The 26369-nt window shown below is 46.8% G+C and overlaps 1 protein-coding gene across 4 annotated transcripts in view; it reads left to right on the forward strand.

Annotated features, from left to right (window-relative positions):
- Positions 1–26369, forward strand: part of MACF1 (microtubule actin crosslinking factor 1) — a 234061-nt gene that overhangs the window by 174304 nt on the left and 33388 nt on the right. For all 4 annotated transcript variants that reach the window (XM_077838115.1, XM_077838114.1, XM_077838112.1 and 1 more), the window contains 12 exons: positions 11023–11184; positions 11403–11573; positions 12580–12746; positions 14244–14403; positions 14783–15109; positions 16135–16219; positions 17191–17432; positions 18454–18660; positions 20598–20717; positions 23009–23116; positions 23517–23735; positions 24567–24770. In XM_077838115.1, coding sequence (XP_077694241.1) covers positions 11023–11184; positions 11403–11573; positions 12580–12746; positions 14244–14403; positions 14783–15109; positions 16135–16219; positions 17191–17432; positions 18454–18660; positions 20598–20717; positions 23009–23116; positions 23517–23735; positions 24567–24770 — 2172 coding nt within the window. The remainder of the gene's footprint in view (positions 1–11022; positions 11185–11402; positions 11574–12579; positions 12747–14243; positions 14404–14782; positions 15110–16134; positions 16220–17190; positions 17433–18453; positions 18661–20597; positions 20718–23008; positions 23117–23516; positions 23736–24566; positions 24771–26369) is intronic.

The following is a 26369-nucleotide window of genomic DNA, read 5'->3' on the forward strand; positions in this document are numbered from 1 at the left end:
TCAAAGCCTACCATGGCTCTTAGCAGCCCTCTCCTTAGTGAGTCACACATTCAGCTTACCTCCCTCTTCCAGCCCCCCAGAGGACTTTTTAAATTTGCCCCATTTAACCATTTTAAATCGAAAATGAAAAAGAACAAAGAGGGAGAGTGTGGTCAACATGTGATGCAAAGGTTGTGGAGCAGTGGATCTCCAGAGCAGGAATCCACAGTCTCAAGAGAAAAAAGAATGGTAAAACATATGGTGTCATTATTTCTTTTAGGATTAAGCAGCCTAAACCCATTTCTGACAAACTTCCCAGGTTTTTGGAATGAGAGCTAGTAGTGCTGGGAAAGGAATGCAGTTTTAGGGTAACTTGAAATGAAAATATGACTATAACTTTATATTAAAGTGACTAATAAAATAAGTATGGGGAAGTATATAGTCTGATTAGTCTCTTGTTGTTAATGAAGATGTGCTGATAGAATTTTTTTTAATGCATGTCAGTCAACAAAAAGTGGGTTCTGGGATGTTGTGCCAAGATATCACCGCAGTTTATTGAACAGTTAGGTTGCAAGATTCCCCAGTGACATCTTGTAATAAACTATGGAGGGAGTCTGTGAGAGTATTATGACAGGTTTCAGAGTAACAGCCGTGTTAGTCTGTATTCGCAAAAAGAAAAGGAGTACTTGTGGCACCTTAGAGACTAACCAATTTATTTGAGCATGAGCTTTCGTGAGAGTATTATGTATCCTGTGGTCCTCTTCTGCAAAACTCCCTCCAGTCCCCAATTAAAACCTTAAAATGGTCGGGGGGCGGGGGGAGATGGCAGGGACCCCTGGGTACAACAGATTTACTTGGACCAGGGATCCTTCCCCCGGCTGCAACAAAGTGTGTTGCAAACCTTACCATCAAAGGAGAACGAACCCCCCTCGGGCTGAGTGTGACCCTGGAGAGCATGACAATGCTGGAAGTAGAATTAGAGAAGACCCAGTGGGTCACCTAGCCTAGCTTCCCAGGGCAGTTCTGTGCAGCACTGTGTGTGTGTGTGTGTTGTTTCCAGTGCTTGCATGGTGCGTGTAGGAGGCGTTCCTAAGCAATGGTGCAAAGAAGCTCAGCAGCTAGGGGCAGGCCAGGGAATCCCCGAGGCCGGGACGGCGAGTGGTGGTCCCGGGAGGTGATGGCCGCACCCGTGGGCTGTGCGGGAAACTCCTGCAGCCGTGCGAATGTAACCCCGCGCGTTTACACTGACGAGTGGCTCTGTGCTCGGGTTTCATGGCAGTCACAACGGGGTAGCAAGCCATCCTCCCCCCGCCCTGTCCCCCTCCTGGTGCAGCTGTTTGCAGGACACCTTGCCGGAGGGGGAGAGCGGCGGGCAGGGCGCACGGTGCCTTGCGCGCCGGGGCTGGGCACGGGGGGATACCCGAGCCCAGCCACAGGCAGGGAGACAGGGCGTTGCTTCTCTTTGTCGGGGGATTTGCACTCTGCCCCCTCCCCCCGAGAGGAGGAGCTACCCGAGACAAGGCAGGGGGAAGGGAAGCGCAGCGCAGCGCCTGGTATTTCCAGCCCCCCCCCCGCGGGAGCCGGCGCGAAACCCGCCGTGAAGCCCGCCGTGTCGCTTTGCCCCCGGCCTCGCGTTTCCTTCAGCCCACGGTGGCCCCGGGAGCCGTGAAGAGCGGAGGCGGGCGGCCGCAGCTTCACCCCCAGCCCCGCGGGGAGGGTGTGCCTTTATCGAGCCGCTGAGCCGCGTTTCTTTCTTCCCCGCGGAGGCGCAAGGGCCGCCCCCGCTCCATGCCCGGGGCGCGCCGGGGCCGCCCTCCTGCCCGTGCCCGGGGCGCGCCGGGGCCGCCCTCCCTTGTCTCCCGGCCCCTGCCCGTCTCTTCGCCCCTCCCCTTCTCCCGGGCTGTCCTTCCCACCCCGCCGGTCCCCGCCCTCCCTTCCCCGCCAGCCCCCGACCCCCTCTCCAGAGTTGGCAGCTTGCTGGGAGCCTCGCTCTTCCAGCGCCGTCTCCAGCCCCGCGCAGCGGGCAGGTCCGGCTCAGCGCCTGGGGCCGGGTCCGCGGGGGCGGCGGGGGGGGTCGCGGCTTTGCCCCGGCAGCGGGCGGGAATGGCTCCCTGAGCCCCAGCCGAGAGCCGGAGTGGGGGCGGCCGGCGAGCCCCGGCCTTCCCGCGAAGCCTTTTGTTCCCCCGGCAAGAAGTTTGTGCGCAAAGGCCCCTGACAGCTGCAGCCTCCGCGCTGGGCACGGCGGCAGGAGGAGGAGAATAGCGGCGGCTGCTTGACATGCATCCCACGGAGCGGCGGCGAGGAGCAGCGCTGGCCGGGGACTCGCCGAGGGGGAGGCGGGGCGCTTTCCGCTCGCAGCCCGGCCGCCGCCGCCGCACCAGCCGGAGCTGAGCCACACAAAAGGCGAGAGGGAGGAAAGGGAACTAACTTCCTGGAGACTTGCCCGCAGCCCCCTCTCCGAAGCGGCCACCTGCATTCGGGGTTGGGGGGAGAAAGTCCTGCCCCCCCCCTTCTCCCTGGAGCTGGGACACTGGAGGGGATTGTGCGGCTCTGCAGCTGGGATTCCTCTTCAGAGAGCCCCCCCCGGGGGGACGCAGCATGGCAAAACCGAAGGGAGTCTCTCCGGGAGCCGAGTGGAAACGGGGAAAGCAATGGGCTGCAATCGGCAGGACCTGGGAAAGTTAGTCCCGCTGGCCTCTCTGCTGCTCGCTTTCCCCCCCACAAATATTCCTCCGTTGCTGTCGGGAACTTGGGAAATCTTTGCAGATCTGCTGAGCCCACCCCCTCTCTCCGTGTCTGGTGCGTTTTAAAGCCATTAAAAAAAAAAAGCTGCCCATGAAGGAATCTGCCCTGTACGTTTCACCGAGAAGCTGGGGGGGGGGGGGTGTTTTTTTTGGTCATTTTCTTTTATTCTGATCGTTATGGCTTGATCGGCCCGCTTGGGTACAAGGAACAGCAATGCCATCATGGTTTTGAGACAGGAAGACCCTGAGTTTGCCCTGAAGGAAGAACTTCCTGTGTTTAAACTTGCAGGAATATCCGCTCCCAAGCTCAGTTCAAATGAAAACACTCGTGCTGTGGAGGGAGAGGCTAATTCAGACCAGCTGGACTTTACAGGACTAGAGCCGGGAAGAAAATGAGAGGCATCTAGGCGCCTGAACTGCGATACATGAAGAGGCTGGGGAAGCTTTGCCTTTGTTATTAAAGAAGGCCACCCTCAGTATTAAATGAACAGCTTCAAACTCATCTGCAGCTTCTGCCGGAAATAATGATTGGGAGTATTTATTGAATAGAAGTTGTCATACTCGGACGGTTTTTGCTGACAGAGTTGCCAGGAGAAAGGAACCTTACCTTAAAAGCAACCCCGAGAAGGAATTATTTGGCTAATGATTTTTTAAGAGATGTGTTTATCATCTTGGGACCACCAGGATTACGGGAGGGGCTATGGAATGCGACTTTGTGGGAGCCTTACTACAATGGAGATTTGCTTCTGTGCGGATTGCCATTTGACTTCTGTGGAATACAAATTTCAGTGTCCGAGTTCTTTTTAGGATTACAGTCTAAAATCGAAAGGGATTTTAACTGACACAGAATGCATTTCTTTTTGTTGTGGATAAAAAGTTAACAAGATTGTTTCTTCCTGAATTAAGGAAGTATGGGCAAGCCACTAAGCAGGCCAGACTGTTTACGGCAGAATCCCGCTTGCCTGGGGAAAGGTGAGGAAGAGGATGGGTATATAGAGGACTGCTATGTCCCCCAGAGGTCTATATATGACACAATGAGAATAAATGAACAAATTGATCAGGGATCTAAACTTAATCAGCCTTCCAAAAGCACCATAGATAAGGTGGATGCCAGTACTATGTCTAGCAATGGGACTTTAGGAGCATCCAATGTCTTTGAATCAAGGGCGCCGGAAAGTAAAAAGTTAGACGAAAGAGTCATTTTTGATGCACTGAAACTCAGCAGCGATGTCTCGAAGTCAGCACCAGCTCCACCTAGAAGAAGGCCAAACCCGGAAAGAAAAGAGAATGTAAACAGGAGATCGTGGAAATCTTTTATGCCACCAAACTTCCCTGAATTTGCAGAAAGGATTGAGGCCTCCTTGAGTGAGGTCTCAGAAGCTGGTGCATCAAATACTTCTTTACAAGAAAAAAGGGAGTCAAGTGCCATGTTAGCTGAGAACTCTGGACATTCAGACCACAGGGAACCGATGTCAGAATCACTAACTTTGGAACATGTCTCCAAATCGTCTGGCATTCCAGAAGTTCAGGAGGCGAAACAGTTAAGTGAAGACTGCTATGACTGTTTCCAGGATGAATGCCAACCCCTTCTGAAACCAGAAGATACACCTGCAACATCCATGGTTATCACACGGGACCAGAAACTCTCAAGTGCAACATGGCCAAGAGCAAGAAGAAATGTTATTAAAGGAAGCCTTAGTGATGGGCATCATGAAACATTGGAATCGCCCCAAGCAGACTGCACTGTAGAAACTGTACAGCTATCTCCCTGCCTCAGTGAAGAGATGCTGGATTCAGGAATGAATATTCTCATCACCCCCAGCCTTAGAGAAAAAACGGAGTCTGAGCTGCGATTTGAAGAGGATGAGAGATGGATAATGATGGAGGCTGAGGAGGAGTGGGAGGAGGAGATGCTGTCAGAGGGAGGAAAGACTGTTCTATTGACAGATGAGAAAAGGAACTGTTGCTTGGCAGATATTTCTGAAGAAAGGGAACAATTATCTGCTACAGCAGTGACAGTAGAGACAGAAGACTCTTCTGCTGGTGTCCTGGGGACCTCTAACCACCCAGTTCACCATCCAGTGCACTGTGATGACTCACAGTTGCAGGATAACTGCTCAGCTTCTTTTCCCCAGGAAACATACCAGGATTTAAACTGTGCTTTTACAGCTAACGTGTGTCATACTGAAGACATAACCGTTCAATTTGAAGCTGAGGACTTCACTCCAAATCCAGAGCACGGTGTCAGTCCTGTTGTCCCAGAGCAGTTCTCTGACACAGATTCTGTGCAGATGTTCCTGGAACTAGAAAAGCAGTGTTTGAGTGAAGAAGGAGATGGAGCTGCTTCAGTAGATCTAGAGGGCCCGGTCTCTGGGATGTGCTCAGAAGGGCTGGACTCACAAACAGACTCATCAGAAAAGCTTGCAGAGGCTGAAACGGAAGAGTGTCAGCAGACCGCTCCTTTCGAAGTCAGTGCTGCAGACTCTGCTATTGTGTCAGATCTCGAGGACTTGGATGTCACATACAGTTCTCAGGTGGTGAGTACAATAGAACCCACTACAGAGCCTTACTCTGAAAAGGAAACCTCCTCTGTCACCCAGACAGACTCTGAAGAAGTGGGGGTTCCCAGTCCTAGGGTTGCAGAGGAGACAATATCGCCACAGCAGCTCTTGCCAATAAGTCACTTAGAGGATGCTAAAGAATGTGAAACTGACCTGCTGACAGATCAAGAGCCAGTGGAAGATTGTGTAGTAGGAGCAATACTGAGCTGTGAAGCGACAGTGTCTCCTGAGGCAAATACAATGGAAATGCCCTGTTGTGAAGGAACATTTCCCCATCCCAATGGTGGTTTGTTAATGCCCCAAGGAGATCAAGCCTCATTGGAAACCTACGGTAAAATAGAGAGGACCTCTGAAGAGTATACAGGGAGAGCATCCTCAAGCCATTCCTTCCACTGTCAGCCATTAGTTCCTGCCACAAGTGCGGAGGAACTGCATTCCCAGCAGGATTTTTACTGGCTGAAAGATGAGGTCAGTGCTGAGGGGGCTAATCGTTCTGAAGAGAAGGAGCACCCTCTGTCTGAAAGGACTGAATTCTCAAACTGGGGTGTCTCAGAACTGGCCTCTGAGGATGAAGTCACAGACTTGGACAGAGAGAGCGATCGATTGGAGGGCCAAATTCATGGAGCGGAACAGTTAGATACTTACTGTTTTTCTCAAGCAACTTTTCCAAGTGATTCTATGTCCGAGCAGGACTCTGAGGCATGGGTGGAGTCCACTGAGGACCTGCAGTCAGAAGAAATAGTGCCTCTGGGTCAGCTGCTGCATGTGGAAGGGATTACTCCTGGTGAAGAGTTCCCAAGTGCCCATGTTGTTCAGGAGGACGTGCCAGGAATGGTTGGAGAGGTAATGCTGGATGTTTCCACAGGGGAGGCCGATACCTGGGAACCAGGAGACCTGGCCTGGCTGTTTGAACCCAGCTGGGCAGATGAGTTAATAAGTTGTGTGGCTGGTATACAGTTTGCACGTGGGAATACTCGCTCTCCAGTTTGCGTGGAACACGCGTGTGCTGGCGCAGGGGAGCGTCCTTCCATGGTCGCCACCTCTGAGGAGGAGCTTGCAGCCGCATTTAGCATAGAGCAGCTTGCCCCCCGCAATCTAGACAGCACAGAGACGCTCCCCACAGCATTGCCAGCTGCGGAGGAGCCTATACTAGGAGTGCCAGATACCGAGGAACATGCTACTATTGCCATGCCATCCAGCATGGAGGAGCTTCCCACTGACACTCTGGGTGTGGAAGGGTTTCCCGTCCTTGCAGCATCCAGACCAGAAGAGCTTAACGCTGCTGCAGTGTCCAGCACAAAGGAGCATGCTGCGTCCCCACAAGAGATGGAAGAGCTGGCCACGGCCTTGCCATTCAGCATGGAGGAGCTTGCTGCTGCATCACCTGGGCTGGAGGAGCCTGTTGCCTCTGGCCAGGCACCCAGGGCATCATGTGCCTCAGAGCACAGCACACAGATGCTTCCTGCAGCAGCGTTGGGAATGGAAGACCCCCCTCCTCTCTTAAACCTCCTAGCAAAAGAACTATCTTCTACAGCATCTGGAGTGAAAGCGTTGGCTACCACAGTGACGGACACAGAAGGGCGTCCTATCACAGTTCTTGTGGCGGAAGGGGCTCCTGCTGTAACAGATGGATTAGTTCCAGATAATGAGGTATTTGTTACTCAGTTACTTACGCAGGGTGTGTCAGACAGGAAATCCCTTCATTTGTGGGGGTGGGGAGAAGAAGTCCTGACTCCTACCTAGCTGACAGTTTGCTCACACTTTTTGTGGGGTACAAACTGCACTGATTGTCCCCTCTGTCATATCAGTTTTCTGTATTGTAAACCTTGAGGTAGGTCTTTTCCCAATTAAAAAGAGTTCAATTTTGTAGGCCAATGCTTTGGGGGTTGGAAATATATATCTTTTGCAAGCATGGGAAGTAAACTATGACAATTGTTAGATTATGAAAATTCTTTCCCTAAACTTTTCAAGTGACTTACTTATTCAAATACATTATGCTTACTCAAAAGTAAATTAGAGATTGCTACGGGAAGATTTTTCTTGCTGGAGTTAGATGCACCATTTCAAATACAAAATTCTGTTACTAAAGAGAATTTGTAAAGCAAATGGAGTGAAAACAATGCATACATGTTATACAATAGGCGCTCATTTAAGGTTTTCTTAAATGATAAAGAGGGGCAAAGAGGTTCTGAAATATCAGGAGAAAAATAAGTGTAATTCTTTTCAGTATTTTACTAACAACATTTGTATTAAGAAAATTTTAAAAATGCTATAAAGAGTATCAGGGTTTTTTTAATGCATGGTATTCCCATATCTGAACCCTAATTGATCAGCCATGTAGGTTAGAAGAACAAGTATTGGGAAGACATTCCCAATTGCCCAGCCCATAAACCTGATTCACCGGCAATTCTTCATCCTTTGCACTATGCCACCCATTTAAAAACCCCACAGCCACCTCAGCATCAGAGAACTGCTTTGAAATGGAGGGGAACCCAAGGAGAGGGCAATCAGTTTATACTGAGTTTTTGCTTCAAGTGCAGCCTTCACTGCCAAACCAAGTTCCAGTCAGTAAATTAGGAAAGAAAGAGAGACATCAAGGTACTGACTTCATGTGGCTATTATCTGGGATTTACTGCTTCAGTTTCATTGTTGCTTCTCCATTGGGACTGTATTTTACATTAAATGTTTCTAGTTATTAACCCTTGGGAACCAGTGATGCCTCGAGCCATTGATAGGTTTAGGTTTGCATTAGGAAAATGCCCTGTACCTTGAGTATCTTAGCATTAACCAGCTGAGTTATGGCTAAAGTACCAGGGGCGTGAAGCAAAAAAGTACTCCCAATGTTGTAACACGTATCCTCATATGTTCCCTTTGAAATGTTTGTTCCGAGGGAGTGCTGGCACTCCTACAGGAAATCACCAAATAATGCCTGTTTTTGTGTTCGGCAATAAAAGGGTTAAGAAGTGGAGTGAGATCACAGGATGCAGTCATCCATGATAGGAACAAAGTAGAATTTAAAGAGAGTCATTGGAAAGTGGCTCTCAAAATGAGAGGGACGTACCTGAACAGATCCAGGGCCTTTAGTCGAGAATGTCAGTCCATGCAGTTAACCAAATACAGCTTCTCAGAAACTTCACTCATCATGTTTTTCTATGTAAAAGATAGATTGCACATTAAATATTTGTTTCAAATTTGAGTCCCAGTGAAGCTTAATAAATTAAAACATTGGAATCTTGTGTATGCATATTGGCTTTGAAGAATAAATGTGTTAGAAGTATTCGCTCTGAATGCGATTATGCATGTGATTGCGTTTTAAATGATCCTCATGAAATGGGCTTTGGTTTCTGGATTGTGCGTACACACCTTGCAGTTATTCATTGCTGGGTGTCAGGAGCTGTGCATTTGGATCCTGGAAAAAAAAATGTTTTAAAGCTTCTAGTTACCAAAAAAAAAAAAAAGGCCAGTTTTATATTAAAGGCTTAGGTCAGAGTACACTGGAAGAGGCACAGTGCTCCAGTCAAATGTTTGCATGCCTGACTTATCAGTCTGATCCTTTCATGTAAGGCAGCCAGCTCCATATAAGAGCAGTAACAGAAGTGTTTGGAGAATTAGCTATTTCATGTCACCATCACTTCTTATAACCATAGAATAATTCTGCACGAGCGTATAGCTCTGGACTGTGTCTTCCAGCACTCTTGAGTTAATATTCCTGGCATAGTCCCACGATGTAGACAAGCTGCTGAACTTCAGTTGGGGAGGAAAAGATTTTTCTTTGAAAATGTGGCAAAGCAACAGAAGGCAGGCTGTCTTTATAGGCAGTGTGTCACTGACTTTCTTCCCTTCGGAGATAAAGCAATTGTCTGATACCAGAGACCTTTTCCAAACCTTCCTCGAGTGCTTGCTTCTCAGGAGTTTTTGACACAAGTCTATCTGAAATGGAATGTTTAGACTTTGTCAATATCCATATCCTTGGGTACATGGTGTTTTTTTTCAAGCATACTTGAAAAAGAAAGAGAGGTTGTCTGCATTTATCTCTGAGGAAGATGGTTGTGAGTACAGAGAGAGCACTGTAATCTTTCCTGTTCTTCTATTTGTCAGCGTTTGACCTATGATCTGTTCTAGCTAGCAGCCCAAGGCCCTGTTTGAACAATGTATCCATCCCTGTTTTGGATTGTATTATTCATTATGATGAAGCAGAGCTGGTCCTACCTCTCAAATTTTGCTCAGAATTTGCCTTTCATGTTCCAGCGTTTCCTGCACAGTGTGGCCTTGGTTGGCTGCCTTGTCTCATTGAGACTGAATGACACTATTGTGGAGGAAAGGAAATGAATACACACTGCTAGGGTCTGGCTTATCATCAGCTAATTACAGGAGATTTGAGTCTTTGATAAGGGCACTTATCTCCTTGAAAAATGGGATTTTCCCTGCTGTTCTTCCTCCCAACGGCAAGGTTCCTTCCTTCATTTCCAAAACCCCTTTTTTGGTTGGAATGCTTTCCCCACAGGACTTGCAGACTAGGATTCTGCCAAATACATGGGATGATCTCAGATAAACAGCTAACACATTAATCGTCCATTGCCTTTCTCTTGTTCCCTTGGTCTTTACAAATACAGTATGCTTCCCAGTGTCTAAAGTTTCGATCGTTTGACAAAACTCATATAGTGTAGAGCCCATCCCAATTCAACGCTGCCATGATAAGATTTGCTTTGATTTCTGTTATTGAGCATCTGACTGGGTCTTGGTATAAGTCACATAAGCGACTGGGTCTTGGCTATCTAGGTGGGGCTTCTCCATGGGATTTACAGATTTAAAAGACTGTATGGCTGCGTCTGAGACATAATCTATGCCTGAGACCTGTAGATACTTGAAGTGCTCGTCATTGGAGATTTTTAAGAGCAGGTTAGACAAACAGCTGTCAGGGATGGTCTAGATCAGGGGTCTCAAACACGCGGCCTGCAGGGTTATTTTCTGCAGCCCACCAGCTCCCCGCGGCCACCCCAGCATTTACCTAGAGCGGCTCTGGCTCGGTGCGCACCGGGGGCAGGGCAGGCTCCCTCCCTCCCTGCCTGCCTGCCTGCCCTGCCCCTGCACCGCTCCGGGAAGCGGCTGGGACTGCGCGGGGGCAGGGCAGGCAGGCAGGGCCCCTGCCCTGTCTCCAGTGCGCGGTGGGCTGGATCCACCCCCCAAATCGTTCCTGCAGCCGAACCCCCTGCCCTGAGCCCCCTGCCACACCCCGCACCCCTCCTGCACTCCCCGGGGGTAGGGAGGGGGTGGAGTTGGGGTGGGGATTTCAGGGAAGGGGTTGGAATGGGGAAAGGGATGGGAAGGGGTGGGGCTGGGGCAGCGGGGGTGTGGGTGGTCAGTGGTATGGCCCTCGGGCCAATGTACTAGTCCTCATGTGGCCCTCGTGGTCATTTGAGTTTGAGACCCCTGGTCTAGATAATACTTAGTCCTGCCATGAGTGCAGGGGACTGGACTAGATGGCCTCTCGAGGTCCCTTCCAGTCCTGTGATTCTATGATTATACTGGATATGGGCAGATGAAAGATTTAAACAAACTAACAAACAAACCTCCTTTAAAAAAAATAAGTAACTGCACCAGAAGAAGCGAAAGGAAAATGTTCTGCTTGCTCTCTGGAGAAGGTTGGGAACTGTAGTCTAAAGTGTATCCATTAGCAGATGAGGCGGTGCTGCGTAAGGGAACTGAAGGTTATAAATCAATTCCCCCTTCTTGTTCAGATGTTTCAGAAGGAGCAAGTGGATCCCATTCAGGTAAAACTGCAACAAGTAAACGGACTGGGTCAGGGACTCATCCAGAGTGCAGGAAAAAATTGCGACGTACAGGGATTGGAACATGACATGGAGGAGATCAACGCCCGCTGGAACACTCTCAACAAAAAGGTAAGCACCTCTGGAGAGAGGAGCCTTCGTTGCTTAATGCAGTAAGCCGTTGTCTTGGCTCAGGTAAGCCAGCTGACATAAAGGGAACAGCATCTAGAGTTGAAGCAGAGCCATTGATTCTGTAACAGTGCCAAAGACCATGAGCAGTTGCTCTGTTGTCACCTAGTGTAACTTGAGGACGCTTTTCCTCTAGTGACATGTGTGTATGTACAATGCAGGTGGCACAGAGAATCACACAGCTACAAGAGGCCCTGTTGCATTGTGGGAAGTTTCAGGACGCTTTGGAGCCATTGCTGAGCTGGTTGGTAGACACAGAGGAGCTCATCTCCAATCAGAAACCTCCCTCTGCTGAATACAAAGTGGTGAAAGCTCAGATCCAAGAGCAGAAGGTAAGTGACCTGGAGATAGTGAACGCCAAACCACATCCAGGAGGCTGCTCGTAGCCGAACAAGTGTGTCTGCTCCATCATTTTAAAAATATAAATGGTAACTGTGATTTCATGTAATTCTGCTAGTTTACGGCAGCCATTCCGCAGCTGTGGCTTTCTCACGTTCTACCATTATACTGTATGGGTTCTGGTCTTGTTCCCCATGCCTGCCATCTTAACAGGCTAATAATGAGAGTTGTATGAAGGACAGGCAGATTGGCTCTCTAGCTCCAGTACTATTTTGCTTTCATACTGTCGTGAAATTCGCTGCCTGTTTCTTTTTCTTCAACAACAGCACATTTGTTTTTGCTCATGCTGACAACTATTTTATATCCGGATCAAATAGATTTTGTAGTGTATGGTTTCGGTTTTGGAATTTGAACAAAATAAAAAAACAGAGAAGAGGGTTGCCTAAACACAAATTGGTCTTTAGGTAGGGTGACCGGCTGCAGTCCCGATTTTGGGGGCTTTGTCTTATATAGGCGCCTATTACCCCCTATCCCCTGTCCCGATTTTTCACACTTGCTAGCTGGTCACCCTATCTTTAGGTAACACATACAGGTTATGAATAAGACTTGTTAACATATGGAACGTTCATAAATGTTAATAATGGTAAAACAAAGTTAAAAAAACTACAAAACTTCATCACGTACGGTGAGATTTTTTTTAATAGGAGATTCGAGCGAACGTTAAAACATAACGTTTACAGTTTGGGGAGCAAGTTTCAAGTTTCTCTGTTGAATCAAGTGTGTTGGATTTGTTGGAGGCATTTTTATGGTCTTTTGAGTTTGGGAGGGAAAAAAAAATCTTGTTGTTGTTGATTTGCTCAGCTGGGTTTGGATGCAGCCCAGTGTTTATTAATAGTTTTCAGACACAATTAGAGGGTTGGTGTGTTTGGAGGCAGAAGTAGCTCTGCTGACTCAATTTGGTAACTTTTATCCCTCTTTGTTTTAATGTTTATGTAAAAGCTGCTCCAGCGTCTCTTGGATGATCGCAAGGCCACTGTCGAGATGATTCAGGCAGAGGGCGGAAGGATAGCGCAGTCGGCCGAGCCAACGGACCGAGAGAAGATTGTTTGCCAGCTGGAGAGTCTTGAAAATAGATGGGCAGGACTGCTTGGCAAGGCAGCAGCCAGGTAAGGAAGAGAAGTGGGAAAGAAGTGACTTCATTTTGTCTCAGCTTTGAAAGCGGAGAAATTCCTCTGTGCCCAGCATGAAACATGTTCTTTCCACCAATGTATCTGGTAGAATATGCTGCCTGTTTAAGGGTGGAGGACAAGCATGAAACATATTGTCACTGGAAAGCTTCTGAATTTCTTTTCTGCTCTAGACTAGATGATCACAGTGGTCCTTCCAGCCTTAGAATCTGTATTTTGCTGGGATATCCTACTTCATTGTAAAGTCATGTAAAAGGCCCAGAGTTTGCCTTAAACTGCTTATCAGTCTGGCAATGATCTGTTTCCTCGTCTTATTGACGCATTGGCAAAGTGTAGTGGCAATTTCTCCCATGTCCATTAATGATCAGTATTTTGGAATTGTTTACAGAGCTCGCTGTCCTGGGTACTTTAGACTAAGACCAGTTTATTATTGTTTGTTTGTATTACACTCTACACTTACAAGCTGCTTTCTGACTGACGGAAGCATTTGTGCATGTGTTTTTAAACTGTTTTCAGTGTGCGTTGGTTGGCCATCCAGCAGTCAGCTAATCAGATCTTTAGAATAGTTCTTGCTAGTACAGCACTTTGGGTTTGCAGCCAGTGTTAATCCACTGGCCGCTGTTGTGGGCTGTTTGTAATCATCAGATAGCAACGCTTGGGAAGTTCAGTGAGATTCCTTTACGGGACTATCCTGGAAACAGCAAGTGTCAACCAGAAAACACGCCAAACTAAAATGTGTGTTGGGAGGGTGAAACAGATGGCACAGTTTTATAGTGCTGTGGAGATGCTTAAATGAAATTAATTCTCTTCGCGGTGCGGGTTTATTTTTATTCCTCCTAGTTTGACTTTCAGCTCCAGAGAACTGCTTGCACCTTTCTGCTGCACAAATTTCATTTACAAGATGCAGTTTGCTGCATGGTCTAGTTAGTATAATGATGTGTCGAGCCACCCATAAGGGCCAACCTCAGTTTACAGTATTTGAAATTCCAGCTGAATCAATAGGCCGCGGTCTCAAGGACTGTCAATCTGGAACCTTTCACCAGCACCTTACAAGCCTGACATTTAAGGATTCTAGCAATACCCCTTGTCATTTCGGGAGATTTCTATGACAGTGCTGTTGATGGCAGAAAAGCTAATCGTGTAGAACGGAAGCCTTTTTTATTGACTTCAGTGGGAGTTGTCTTGGCCCCTTACACAACATCAGTGAAAAGGGCCTTGTTCTGCAGTTGCTAGGGAACCTGTGTGTTTTCATTTCCGGTTTGCCTGACAAGATGTTACACCTGGACTGAAGAGAGGTGTTTCTCTTCCTTGCACTCAGACCTCTAGTCACTGCAGCATGTTAAAAGCTTCATAGTGCAATAAAATCTTTATGGTTAAGGTGACACTCAAACATTAAGTTGCTTAACTTTGCTGATTTTTTTTTTTTAACAAAAGATCTAACGCCTAATTAGCAGCTTTGTGGTTATCTTGATGTAGGCAAAAACAACTGGAAGATATCCTGGTTCTGGCTAAACAATTCCATGAGACCACTGAGCCTATTTCAGACTGGCTATCTTTGACGGAGAAAAAACTGTCAAATTCTGAGCCCATTGGTACTCAGACAGCTAAAATCCAGCAGCAGATCACCCGTCACAAGGTAGGAAATGGTCCCCAAGCAAACACAAAACTGTTGATGGAAGACGTCGGCCATTGTTACACATAGATGTGCAGAAAGCTGTCTGCATGGTGATGGGGGCAGCTGTTACAGGCTTTTGAAATAGAGAATGTGAGAAATCACAACATGGGTGGCCCCTTGTTTGCTTCTGGTCATAATGTAACTATGTAACTGTTGTGTCTTTTACTCTTTGCAACCAACTTAAACCTTTTATTTGTTATAGTTTGTGCCCTTCTTGGTGGGTTTTGTCTTTACTTTGTTTGATCATGAATTAAATTCATTCTTTTAGTTTTTCTCCCCCATTTTATTCCATTTTCAATCATTTGTGTCTGTTGTCCATTTTGTCACCCTGGATTTTCAGGCACTAGAGGAAGACATAGAGAGTCGCGCGGCTGACGTGAATCAGGCAGTCAGTCTTGGGCAGTCTCTCACCTCCCTGAGTTGCGTAGCTGAACAGGGCTTGCTGGCAGAGAAGCTAGACTCGCTGCAGGCCCGGTACAGCGAGATTCAAGATCGGTGCTGCCGGAAGGCAGCCCTGCTTGATCAGGCGTTGTCCAACGCTAGGCTCTTTGGGGAGGATGAGGTGGAAGTGCTCAACTGGCTGGCCGAGGTTGAGGACAAGCTCAGCTTGGTATTCGTAAAGGATTATAAACGGGACGTCCTGCAAAAGCAGCATGCCGACCAGCTGGTATTGCCATTTTCCATTTTTTCATATTTATTTGTTTGTTTATTTATTTATTTAGCTATAGAGCAACTGTTTTGATCCATTTTTGTTTCTGTTGACTCTAATTTTAACCAACATCAAAACAAGCCTCTCTTTTCTCAAGTTGGATAAAATAAACTTATTTCATTTATTAAAAACAACTCTCCTCCCCTCAAATCCTTCCTACCCACCCCCTCCACCCCAAAAAAAATAAAAAGGGTGTCCTGGTGTCCCATAGACTGTAAATTATTCAGACGTTTTGCATCCAACTCCTGGGCTAAATAAACAAGACCTGCCAGGACTTTTCTTTAGAGCTTCCAGTCTTTCTCCCTGCAATAAGTGAATTTAAAGAGCATGGGAATGTGCCATAGTCCAGCATTGAACACCTCTTCTGAGAGGCAAGGTCTGTTTCCGCTCATTCATAGGCTCTGTAGTGTAGACATAGGCCATATCAGCATAACCCTCCAGTGTAGATGTAGCATATGCTGACAGGGTTTTGTCTGCCAGTGTAGTAACACCATCTCCCCGAATTACATTACCTATGCTGACAGAAGCACTCGTCTGTTGGCATAGCTGCGTCTACACTAGGGGGTTTATCAGGCATAGCTATGTTGCTGGGGGGGTGTGGTTTTTTTCCCAGACTCCTGGGCAACATACCTAGGCCAGTATAAGTTTTTAAGCATATGCCAGTCTTTGCACAGTAAATTTAGTCTTTGGTTAATTTCTAATACAAGAGTGGATGCTTCATGAATACAGATCCAAAGGCGGAGGGTGGTAAAGAACTGTGCTTAGCCCTGAGTTACAAGACCTTAAGCCTGTCAGGGAAGTGTAGTGGTGGGGGAGCAGGAAGGACATGCAACCTACCTGGTTCTGATCCATGGGGAATACAGAGAAAGAGAAAGTTATGCTTTCCCTGGGGTCCGTCTCCTCTCTCTCCTGCACTCGGTCACCTGCGCAGCTGAAGGGCCTCTTCTTGGAGAGGGTAACTGCTGTTGGTTCTTTCCCTTCAGGCCCTGAACGAGGAGATCGTGAACAGAAAGAAGAATGTGGACCAAGCCATTAAAAACGGGCAAGCACTTCTGAAACAAACCACAGGTACCGGAAGAGATGAACAGACTGCAACGCCTGGTCTGATAAAGACACTTCCCCGCAGCCAAGCTTTGGCCTACCTGAGAAGCCTGGTTGTTCTTGATTGCAATAATTGGTTCAGAGTAGGCTGTTGATGTTGGCTTCTTTTAAGACGCTGCTGAGCCGGATGGTGTTCCACACACATTCATTCTGTGTGGTAGGCCATGAGTTAGTATTTAATATGTTTGTTATGGTGGTGCCTAAGGGTCAACCCACTGTGCTAGGCACTGAACAAACACAGAGCAGTAGACGTGCCCTCCCCTTGAACATGCCGACGGCTGTCGAGCAGAAGTTCCCGAATAGAGTTCTGGGTGGTTCACCTTTTGGTGATCTCCACAGACCTGGCTTGCAACCCAGCACAGGCTCAACGCCTTCTTTCCAGCTGCTAAATCACATTAAAAGAGGCTAAAAATACACCAAGCATTTTCCTAATATTACTTTCTATGTAAGCCATTGCTGCAGTTGCCATGTGGATGTCATCCGTTTGTGAGTGGGAGGAGAGGTGGTGCTTAAGGCAGTCTGTTTACTAAGAGGTAGTCTGCATTATGAACAAATGTTCTAGAAAAGTTGATATAACAAAAAACCAGCTCCTCCGTTTCCTGTCCTCTGAGAAATGACTCCCTCTTTCTCAGAGGTGTCACGCGTTAGTCAAGAACAAAGTACTGGTAAGGTCAGGGTTTTATTGGAACCGCAAGCAAAAAAGACTTCGTTGCAGGTTTCATTTCAATGGTGGGAAGAAGGAGGAATTTTCCCTGGCTGGAAGGAAAATATCAGTTGCAAAATTAGCTCCATGGTTGTGAAAACGGCTTCTTGCTTACATTGACTTGATGAAAAGGGACTCTGAAAGTAGCCATTTAAATCAGAAAGCAGGAAAACAGGCTACTTTAAAAGAAAACCAACTTTGGACATGCATAACTAACTGTGTCTCCATCTCTCAGGGGAAGAGGTGTTGCTAATCCAGGAGAAGCTGGATGGCATCAAGACTCGTTACTCGGACATCACAGCCACTAGCTCTAAGGCTCTCAGGACGTTGGAGCAGGCTCGGCAGCTGGCCACCAAGTTCCAGTCCACGCATGAGGAACTGACCAGCTGGATGAGTGAGGTGGAGGAGGAGCTGATGTCCAGTGGGGGGCAGTCGCCTATTGGAGAGCAGATACCCCAATTCCAGCAGAGGCAGAAGGTCAGAACTTTTGAAATACTGAGCTCAATGTCAAAAGCTGGGAATGCACCAGAGCCAGAGAGCTGTGGGAGCTTGCGCACTGCATTGAGAATGCACCGCAGAGGTGGTGCCTCAGTGGCTTCTTCAAGCGACATATTGTTGCTATTATTCTCTTTGAGAGAGAATTTGCTCTTAAGAGTGCAACGCCTAGAAGCAGGGGGTAACGGAAGGGAAAATATCCGTTCGGTCCGTGACGAGGGCTCGTCGGCACGACGGGAATACAAATAATAGCAACAATGTTTCGCTTTAAGAAGCCAATGAGGCACCATCCTTTTCCGGCTTATGGGAGGCTGCAGCTCAGAAATCTTAAAGATCAGTTAATACATTAAAATTATCTTAACAAAGCAGAAGGTAACACGCTGCCTGTAATCTCCTCACTTATAGCCTCTCTATCATCCACATCGGGCCCCCCCCATAGAAAATACAGCTGTCAAGTTCATCTTCCCTTCCCTCACTTTGACCCCATTGCTCTCCCTTTGAATCCTTCTGATTGACTGATTCCCCAGTGTTCACCCCATCAAATTCAAGCTACAAGTCCTTGCCTTCAGTGCCCTTCGCAGCTGCCCCTCCCTGCTCATCCACACTTGTCTCTTATCGTGTTGTCCCTGCCAGTTTCCCCCAAGGATGCCAGCCTTTCGCTGAAAACGCTCTTTCAAATTACTTGGACCCATCAAGACGTGCACCTAGCTAGTGCATGTATCTGCCTTCTTACGAATGCTGCCTTATTCTCCTTTCCCCTGTGGGTTCAAACAGCACCTGGCAAACGGGCAGTCCTGCTAAACAATAACCTGGTGAACAGCTCCACTGGGGATCTTGTACCGGTGAACAGCTCCACTGGGGATCTTGTACCGGTGAAAAGAATGAAGGGAACTTGGCCGCAAGACCATTACGATTCAAATGTAGGAACAGCCTCTTGCCAACTATGTATCGGGGATGTTAACTGAGATGTACTGTATATGCTCTCGCTCCGTGTCTTCCTCAGGAGCTTAAGAAGGAGGTTATGGAGCACAGGCTTGTTCTGGATACTGTGAATGAGGTGAGCCGCGCCCTCTTGGGACTGGTGCCTTGGCGAGCCCGTGAAGGGCTGGACAAACTCGTGTCAGATACCAACGAGCAGTACAAGATGGTCAGTGACACTGTCCGGCAGAGAGTGGAAGAGATAGATGCTGCTATACAAAGGTCACAACAGGTAACGTTATAGTCTCTTGTGGCTCACTCAGGAGGGGGTTTGGCGGGGGCTGCATGCCAGCTGATTCACCACAGCTTCCCTCTAAGTAGCAACGTAACTTGAGCTATAGACGTGAGAATTGCATGATGGGGAAGCACCAGCTAATGCTGAGAAATGAACAGATTTGGGAGTTTGTGTGGTAGAACTGGCGACAGAGTCTAGCTGGTTTCTGAACAGGCTGCCTTCATAATGGTTTTGGTGATAGTTCGGTGCCTCTTAGAGAAGTTCTGTTTTAACTTAGTGCTCCTGGCTTTTGGGTTGCGGCACGAGTGGATTGTGTCTAAAACTGATGGCGGGCGACTCTCAGGCCCAGAAATGTAATCCATAATTCTGACAGCCCGGGGATTTATTTCAGAATAAGAATCTTTCTAACACCTTATTCTTTGGGGACTGAGGACAGTGAGGAGCTAAACTCTTCGCCAGTAGCTTTGCGCCCAGGTAACACAAGCAGAACTCACCCAGACAAACCTGCGGTGTGAAAGAGCAGTCTCTTCCCCCGCGGACAGAAAGGGCATTTAAGGGGCTTGCTTCGTTATACTCTGTAGCGCTAAACTTGCAAGTTGCCGTGCTGCTCTGTGCTTTAAAACCTGCTAAAGAAGCCAGTACCCTCTTCCAGGCAACAATGTGTTAATTATGTCACCTGATGGCAGCTATTCATCAAACACCCAGCGTGTAATGGACTATGCTGACCAACATTTTGGACTATGGTTAGCGAAGTTGGTCATGTCTGCTTTAAATCCTATGAGGATTCAGATATGTGTCTGTTTAGCTCTTTCCACTGTTGGCCTGTTTCATAGGAGTCCTGCGGATAAAACCCAGGGCTGTTTTTATTTCTCTTGCAGAAGGGGGTACTGTCTCTTTAAATGTTTGCTAAAAGAGGGGGAAATGTAGCTTGTGTTTCACTTTCACCATGTAAAAAAGTGTGTGTTCTCTCCTGGGGTCTCCACAGAGCAAAAGCAAATAGCTGTTGAAAGGGATGGCGTCCCTTTAGGACAGCTGTCTGCTGCTGCATAGGTAGGTTTGGAAGGATTCGGCTTTTATTGGTAAATGTCAGAAAACTTCCATTTCACCCTACGCACAAACTGGTGAAGAATATTTCCATCCATGAGCATCAAAATTTAAGATAAGCAAAGGAAGAAAAAATCTTCTTAGGAATTTGTCAGAGGCAGATTTAAGGCTGTTTACTTTGTCTGTATTTGATGTTGACAGTTTGTGTTTTAAGTTTTAAATCTTTCACTTTATGCATCTCAGCTTCCACGGGTCATTATGTAATTATTGCCTGACCCTTTCCCCATAATTGCTTAAAAATAAACATAGATGTTATCCCTCAAAATGATTAAAAAAGTGAATTCTGCTAAGCCTCGTCCTAGGCATCTCTCTGTGGAAACGTTACCTCAGGATTGTTGAGCAATTATTGCCACATTACTCAGAGTAGAACTGCAATTGTTTTCAATTTTGGGGGGGAAGCTTTTTAAAAAAAACAACAACAACCTGGTAATTTTCCTCAAATCAAATGTGGGAATAAGACCTACTGGTGTGTGTTGGCGTTAAGGTTATGTTGTTTTTCCATGTCTTTCTTTGTACGTATGTGACGGCATCTCATTGTCTGGCTGTCTCTTCCTTGGGGTTGCTTTGTCCAGCATCAGGCCTGCTCGGTCTGTGCCTATTACCTTTGCACATGGCTGTACATTTCTCTTTTTCCAGTTGTGAGTCCACCTTGCTGTTTGTAGTATGGAGATATGTATCTATGAGACCATTGTCCTTGCTTCAGAGGATGTCTCTCTCTCTGTGTGTGTCGCTGTTGCTGTCGTGTTGGTTTGTGCATCTGTGTAAATGCTGTCCTTGCTCTGTGTGTGTCGCTAACTTGTTGCGCTCGGTCTCCTCTCCCTATCCGCTAGTATGAGCAAGCTGCTGATGCAGAATTAGCCTGGGTTGCTGAGACCAAACGGAAATTGATGGCACTTGGTCCAATTCGTCTGGAGCAAGACCAGACAACAGCCCAGCTGCAGGTCCAAAAGGTACGTGCAATATGCGTGCACTACTTTTGCTTGTTGGGTGAAAGGATGGGCAAGACCTTACTCATTGTCTGCAGCAGCGGGGAGAAGAAAATTGCTCCTTGAATAGAGGTGGTGAGTGAAATGGAACAGCTAATTGGTATGTCAGGGTGATATTAATTCATTTGCCTGGAGTAGGGCAAATCATTGATCATGTAGGAAAGGAAGTTGGTAATTTATTAGCTAGGATTGAGCTGGGGGTGGCTGTGATGAGCTAGAGTAGGACGGGTGAAGCTCAGTCATGGGGGTGAGTCATTTGTGTGAAGGGATGGAGAGTTTATTGGTTAGGGTACAAGCACGATCTTTCTCTAGGGAGGCACGTTAGTTTTATAGAGCTGAGAATGGACCTATCCAGAGAATAGCAATTCAGCTGGGTTTTTAAGTAATAGAGTCACTGAGGTGGTCAGTTAAGAATGATCCCTCCAGGACAAGATATACCTGAATTTTCGAGATACCACAAGACCTGCAGGTTTAAAATGTGGCTGAATTAGACAGACATACAACTCTTCGTATAAAGGTATCTAGCCCTCTAACTGCAGGCCTGCCAGCACTCCAGCTCCACTTTAGGCTAATTTCCAGTTGTTTAGACATCCATGTTTTTAGATGTCTTAGAAGCTATGATATTCCACACATTTCCTTCACGGGTTTATTAGCTTCCCTTGTCACCCACCTTAAATCATATCTGTAATTAGTTTGTGTAGGTGTATGTAGCCCAGTTTCCATCCCCTTCCACTGGTTTGCTAGCAAACATTTTCTGACCTTAACACGGAATAGGTGTTTTTTTCCTTTTGCACGTTCTCGGATCTAGCTTAGCCTCAGGGAGTGATTTTCTGTGAAACAGTGATGTTCAGAGTCCAGATGGTATTGCATTAATAGCAGTTATTACTGGAATTGATACCATGTACTGTCAATTTTACATGGTCAGTCTGGTGCCAGCTCACACCCCTGAGCTGTGAGTTCAGAGTGTTTAGACATCTTAGTAACCACTTGGTTTTGGGTGCCCAACGTTAAAAATCATGGTTAGATCATGGTGGCTTCTAGGCTTCTGTCAACACACAAGTCAGTTTGAGGCTTCTAGCATAGACATAACCACCTGGGCAGTCTAAGTCCGAATGTCATGAAAAGCTGCAACGTTAATGCCATTAGAGAAGAGTGAACTTCAAATAGTGAGGCTACCTGTACATATTTTAGATCTGCATATCACTGACTGCTCTCTTCAGTGGAAAATCATCTTTGGTGTCCTTTTTTCCTTCCTGGTGGCCAAAATTGGGACAAAAATGTCCTGGATTTTGTATCGTTGTTAAGAGCTGACCACTACAATACAATTGAGGCCAAATAAAGAGTGCAAAGGAAAAAAGACTTCATTGATAAATAAGCTAATAACAACTGTCTCAGGTGTAGCTTGAAATAAAGAGTTTTGTATCCTTTCCCAGACTTGACAGCAATAGAAATAGAAAGTCTCATCGGCTTTTGCAAAAAAAGGAAAGAAAAAAGAATCCGTGTTATCATAAAGAGAGGACTGTCACATGTGATGTTAAATTGAGCTCAGCTTGGCTTTCCGCTGTTGTGGGTCTATTGTTAATCATATGGCCCTTCGGAATATAAATTATAGTTGTCCTACAGCACCTTTCATCAACAGTCTTGTCTCAGAGTGCTTTACTTGTATGAAATGTAATTCAGCCTCACAACACCCCTGTGAAGTGGGTCAGTGGTCGTATCTCATGGCAGGTGGGGAAACTGAGGGACAGAGCTAGGAAAGTGACTTGCCTAAAGTCACACTCAAATTACTGGCAGAACTCGGAATAGTTCCCTGACTCTTCTGTCGGGTGCAAAGGTCAGCCTATTGCGATGGGTTCTATCGCCCCCCTGGAGTTTCTGTGTAAGGTGTGAGGCGCGGCTGGGTTCATGGGCAGTAAAAATGAACTTGATGCTCCAAGTCTGAACCAGTCTTTAATTTCACTTGGCTTTTTCCAGGCTTCTGAAAGAGATGTTAATTTATTAAGAGTGAAATTCCAAAACACAGTTTAGAAGAAAACGCAGTAATCTGCAGGTGAAGTCAGATTACGAGGATGTCAGGGGATATTTGATTGAGTGTTTACAGTCTCTGATTTACTCGACCACCTGGTGGTCATTTTCACCAGTCATCTGGCCACTTTGGCAGAGTTTCTGAACTCCATCCCCCCCCAGTACAAGCACTGTGGGAAGACAAGAAGTTTTGTGGCTTGGAGATCATTCTGAACATTTCCTTCCTACAGGCTTTCTCCATAGACATCATTCGACACAAAGATTCTATGGATGAGCTGTTCAGCCAGCGTAATGAGATCTTTGGAACATGTGGAGAAGAACAGAAAGCTATGCTACAGGTAAATCCATGTCTTTGATACATGAAGACCTCATGAGAGAGTCTTACACAGCAGAGCTCCTCCTGGCAAGTAATGGATTAAATACGGGAGGGAGAAAAGTAGAGTGCACATTTCCTGCATCTGTCTGTTTCCTTGTATCTTTCTCCTTGATTTAAAATTATTCCATCTCTAATTGTGCCAAACAATAGTACCCACGGGGGTCGTTTCCCATTTATTAATTTTCTAGTTTTGTTGCAGTGTTTATAAAGGCAAAATTGTAGGGATCTCAGATACCATTTTGGTTGGCGTTACAGTGTGCAGGCGTGGGACTCCATCGTTTCCGTTCACGGCATGCGGCCGGCTCGTTTTCTCTGCCCTTGCATCTGTCACCAACTCCACACCCTCCTCCTATTCCCTCTAGGAGAAAACGGAGTCTCTTGTGGAGCAGTACGATGCTGTTAGCCAACTCAACTCCGAGCGCTACGCGTGCTTAGAGCGTGCGCAGGCCTTGGTGAGCCAGTTCTGGGAGACGTATGAAGAGCTCAACCCGTGGACTGAAGAAATACAGGTGCTTCTAGCACAGTTACCCCCTCCAGCTATTGATCATGAGCAGCTCAAACAGCAGCAAGAGGATATGAGGGTAAGGGGGAGAGGTTTGTGTTTGTATCATTTACACCAGGTAGAACTGATTCCGCCCTCTGTATAAAATGGAGGCTTCAAGGTAAAAGGGCCGATGAATAAGGCTACGATTTTGTCCCCGCTGGCAGCAGCTGGGAGCTGCCGGGGTCCCCGCTCCTGCAGCGGCTGGGAGTTGCAGGGAGGCTCCTCCAGCTGACAGCTCCAACTCCACTGCATTGGGGCTGAAGCGAAAACGTCACGGAGGTCTCTGGAAGTCACAGATTCGGCAAAACCTTAGCCTTACCCACGAGTGTAGTTTGCAGACCAGTAGGTGGCAGGCAACTATCTAAGCGCTCCACTTTTTGGAGTTTCCACCTGTCTGTCACAATGACATCTGTAGAAATCTAATCCAGCTCAGGTGTCACACCCCTAAGAGTTTGTATTTTAAATAGAAATTTTGATTGTAAACCCATGGGAGATGGATCGTCTATGTATTTGTCCTCTGGGTGTGATGATGCCATAGGGTGTGTGTGCGTTCTGCTTAAAAGAACAGATGGGCAAAGAAAGAGCAGCTCTTTATCAGAGTTATCACCTGGAGGGTGTGGGAATATCAGCTTCTTGGGGCAGGGGGTTGAAGGTGGGGAAATACTGCTGAGGTCAGTGGGGAAGCCTTCCCGTAACAGGCTGGACAAAGATCAAGCATGATGGCTGACTATAATGGGGATTGGCATGTTAGAAATACCCAGGCACCATGTAGCTGACCCATGCTGGGCCAAGAGATGCCCAGGAAATCGATGGCGTGAAGTAAATACGCTGTGAATTTGAATACACATCTATTTTTTCCATCCTATAGCAACTAAGAGAGTCTATAGCTGAACATAAGCCTCATATTGACAAGCTGCTGAAAATTGGACCGCAGCTGAAGGAGCTCAACCTTGAGGAAGGGGCGATGGTACAGGAGAAATATTTGACCACAGAGGCCATGTATGCCAGAATCAAAGAGGAGGTGCGCCAGCGAGCTCTGGCACTAGATGAGGCTGTTTCACAATCCACTCAGGTACGTTTCTCCTTGCGCACAAAGAAGCTGCAGTTTTGTATTCGTGTTTATCACAGCTCCCTGGGGAAGGCAGGCTCTGAAGTTTACTTCTGTACCGTTGCTTACAACTAAATGCCCATTACTGTTCAGATCTGTTCTAGGAAGCCATTTGCTGGCAGGCTGGTGCGTGGTGGGTTGATCTGCATAGTGCTTGCCTGTCCAGGGGCGTCTGGGAAGGCTGGTGCTGATAGATTTGCAAAAGCTGTACAGAAAGAGATTGAATCCTGATGTAAACAGGGTAATAAATGTTTACAGACTTAATAATGTTCCTCATTAAAAGGGCTTTTTGGCATCTGCCCATGATGGACGGGTCTGGCAAGACTGTGAGTAGCGCTTAGAGAACTGGATCTTGTTCCTGATAAGCAGGAAACTACTGTACGTATAATGAACAACTACAAGATCATTTACATAGGAGAGGTAATCATCTTCCCTTGTATATAGGCTCTGTGGAGGAGTCCTAAAAGGGAAGAACTATGTGAAGGGAAGGGCAGAGATTGTACAAATTGAAGTGAAGAAAGGATGTGAAGAACTTTCGTTGCATGCAACGGGGATTAGTGTTTGTAGCTATGTTTCACTTCAGCTAATATTTACTGTAGCAGTTTTGTCGTCACGTCTGGGTTATTTATTCCTGCGTTGTTTAGTCACTTCTCTTGGTTTGCACTTGTATTAACTCCAAGTTTTTCCCCCCACACACACACTCCTTCCGTCTCATCTCTCACTCACATTGTGGAATGTGTTATCTTTGTGTGTTGCTGCCTGTTCCTGTCTTCCCCACCTGGTCCCATTTCATTGTTGTGTTGACTGCGCCCCACCATTGCAGATCTCAGAGGTAAGCCTCACCACGTTCGCCGTTCGTTTACATTCTCATTCTTTGGGCTAGATGAGTCTTAATTCATTTGATACCCAGATTCCTACTGTATTATATCTCTTTATGCAGTTCAATGGAACCTGCTAAGAACAAACTCAGACACAGGGAAATTCCATTTCGGTTGAAGAATTAAAGTCCTTAACTCTTTCGTTTTATTGCAATGTGCAAATTGAAGTTCCACTTTGGTAGTGAGCTTCTGCTTAGAAATTCAAGTGTTCCGTAGGGAAAAAAAACATTTTACTGCTATAAAAGAGATCTACGCTGAAGCATATTCTGCCTTAGCGGGAGGGACTGGTTGGTTCACCCAAGTTTGTTAGTTTTAAGACAGTCTAGTGACGATAGAGTTTGCACCTAGGACCTATTTCCTTCTTTTTCGCTGCCGTTATAATGTGAAACTCAGTGGAAACAAGAGGCTCTCCTATTGTGCGAGTAGCAGGTCCAGTTCCATGAGCAGACATCTAGTTAGAATAACTTTCCCTTATTGCCCTTCATTCTGTCTTGTAAATACTAGATTATCTTTAACGCTAACTTTAACAATGCCAAATCTCCTTCCTTTATCAGTAAGATCAGCCAAAGCAACAGCAGAAACCTGAAGCCAAAGCAACACAGCGTCCCATTCTCTCTTCTTTCCTATACACACATGCTTTCCACCCGGTGGTTGCAGTCAGGTTGGGAGTTGAGGTGGTTTCTAT

This window comes from Eretmochelys imbricata, chromosome 19 (assembly GCF_965152235.1).
Source record: "Eretmochelys imbricata isolate rEreImb1 chromosome 19, rEreImb1.hap1, whole genome shotgun sequence".
Classification (NCBI taxonomy): domain Eukaryota; kingdom Metazoa; phylum Chordata; order Testudines; family Cheloniidae; genus Eretmochelys; species Eretmochelys imbricata.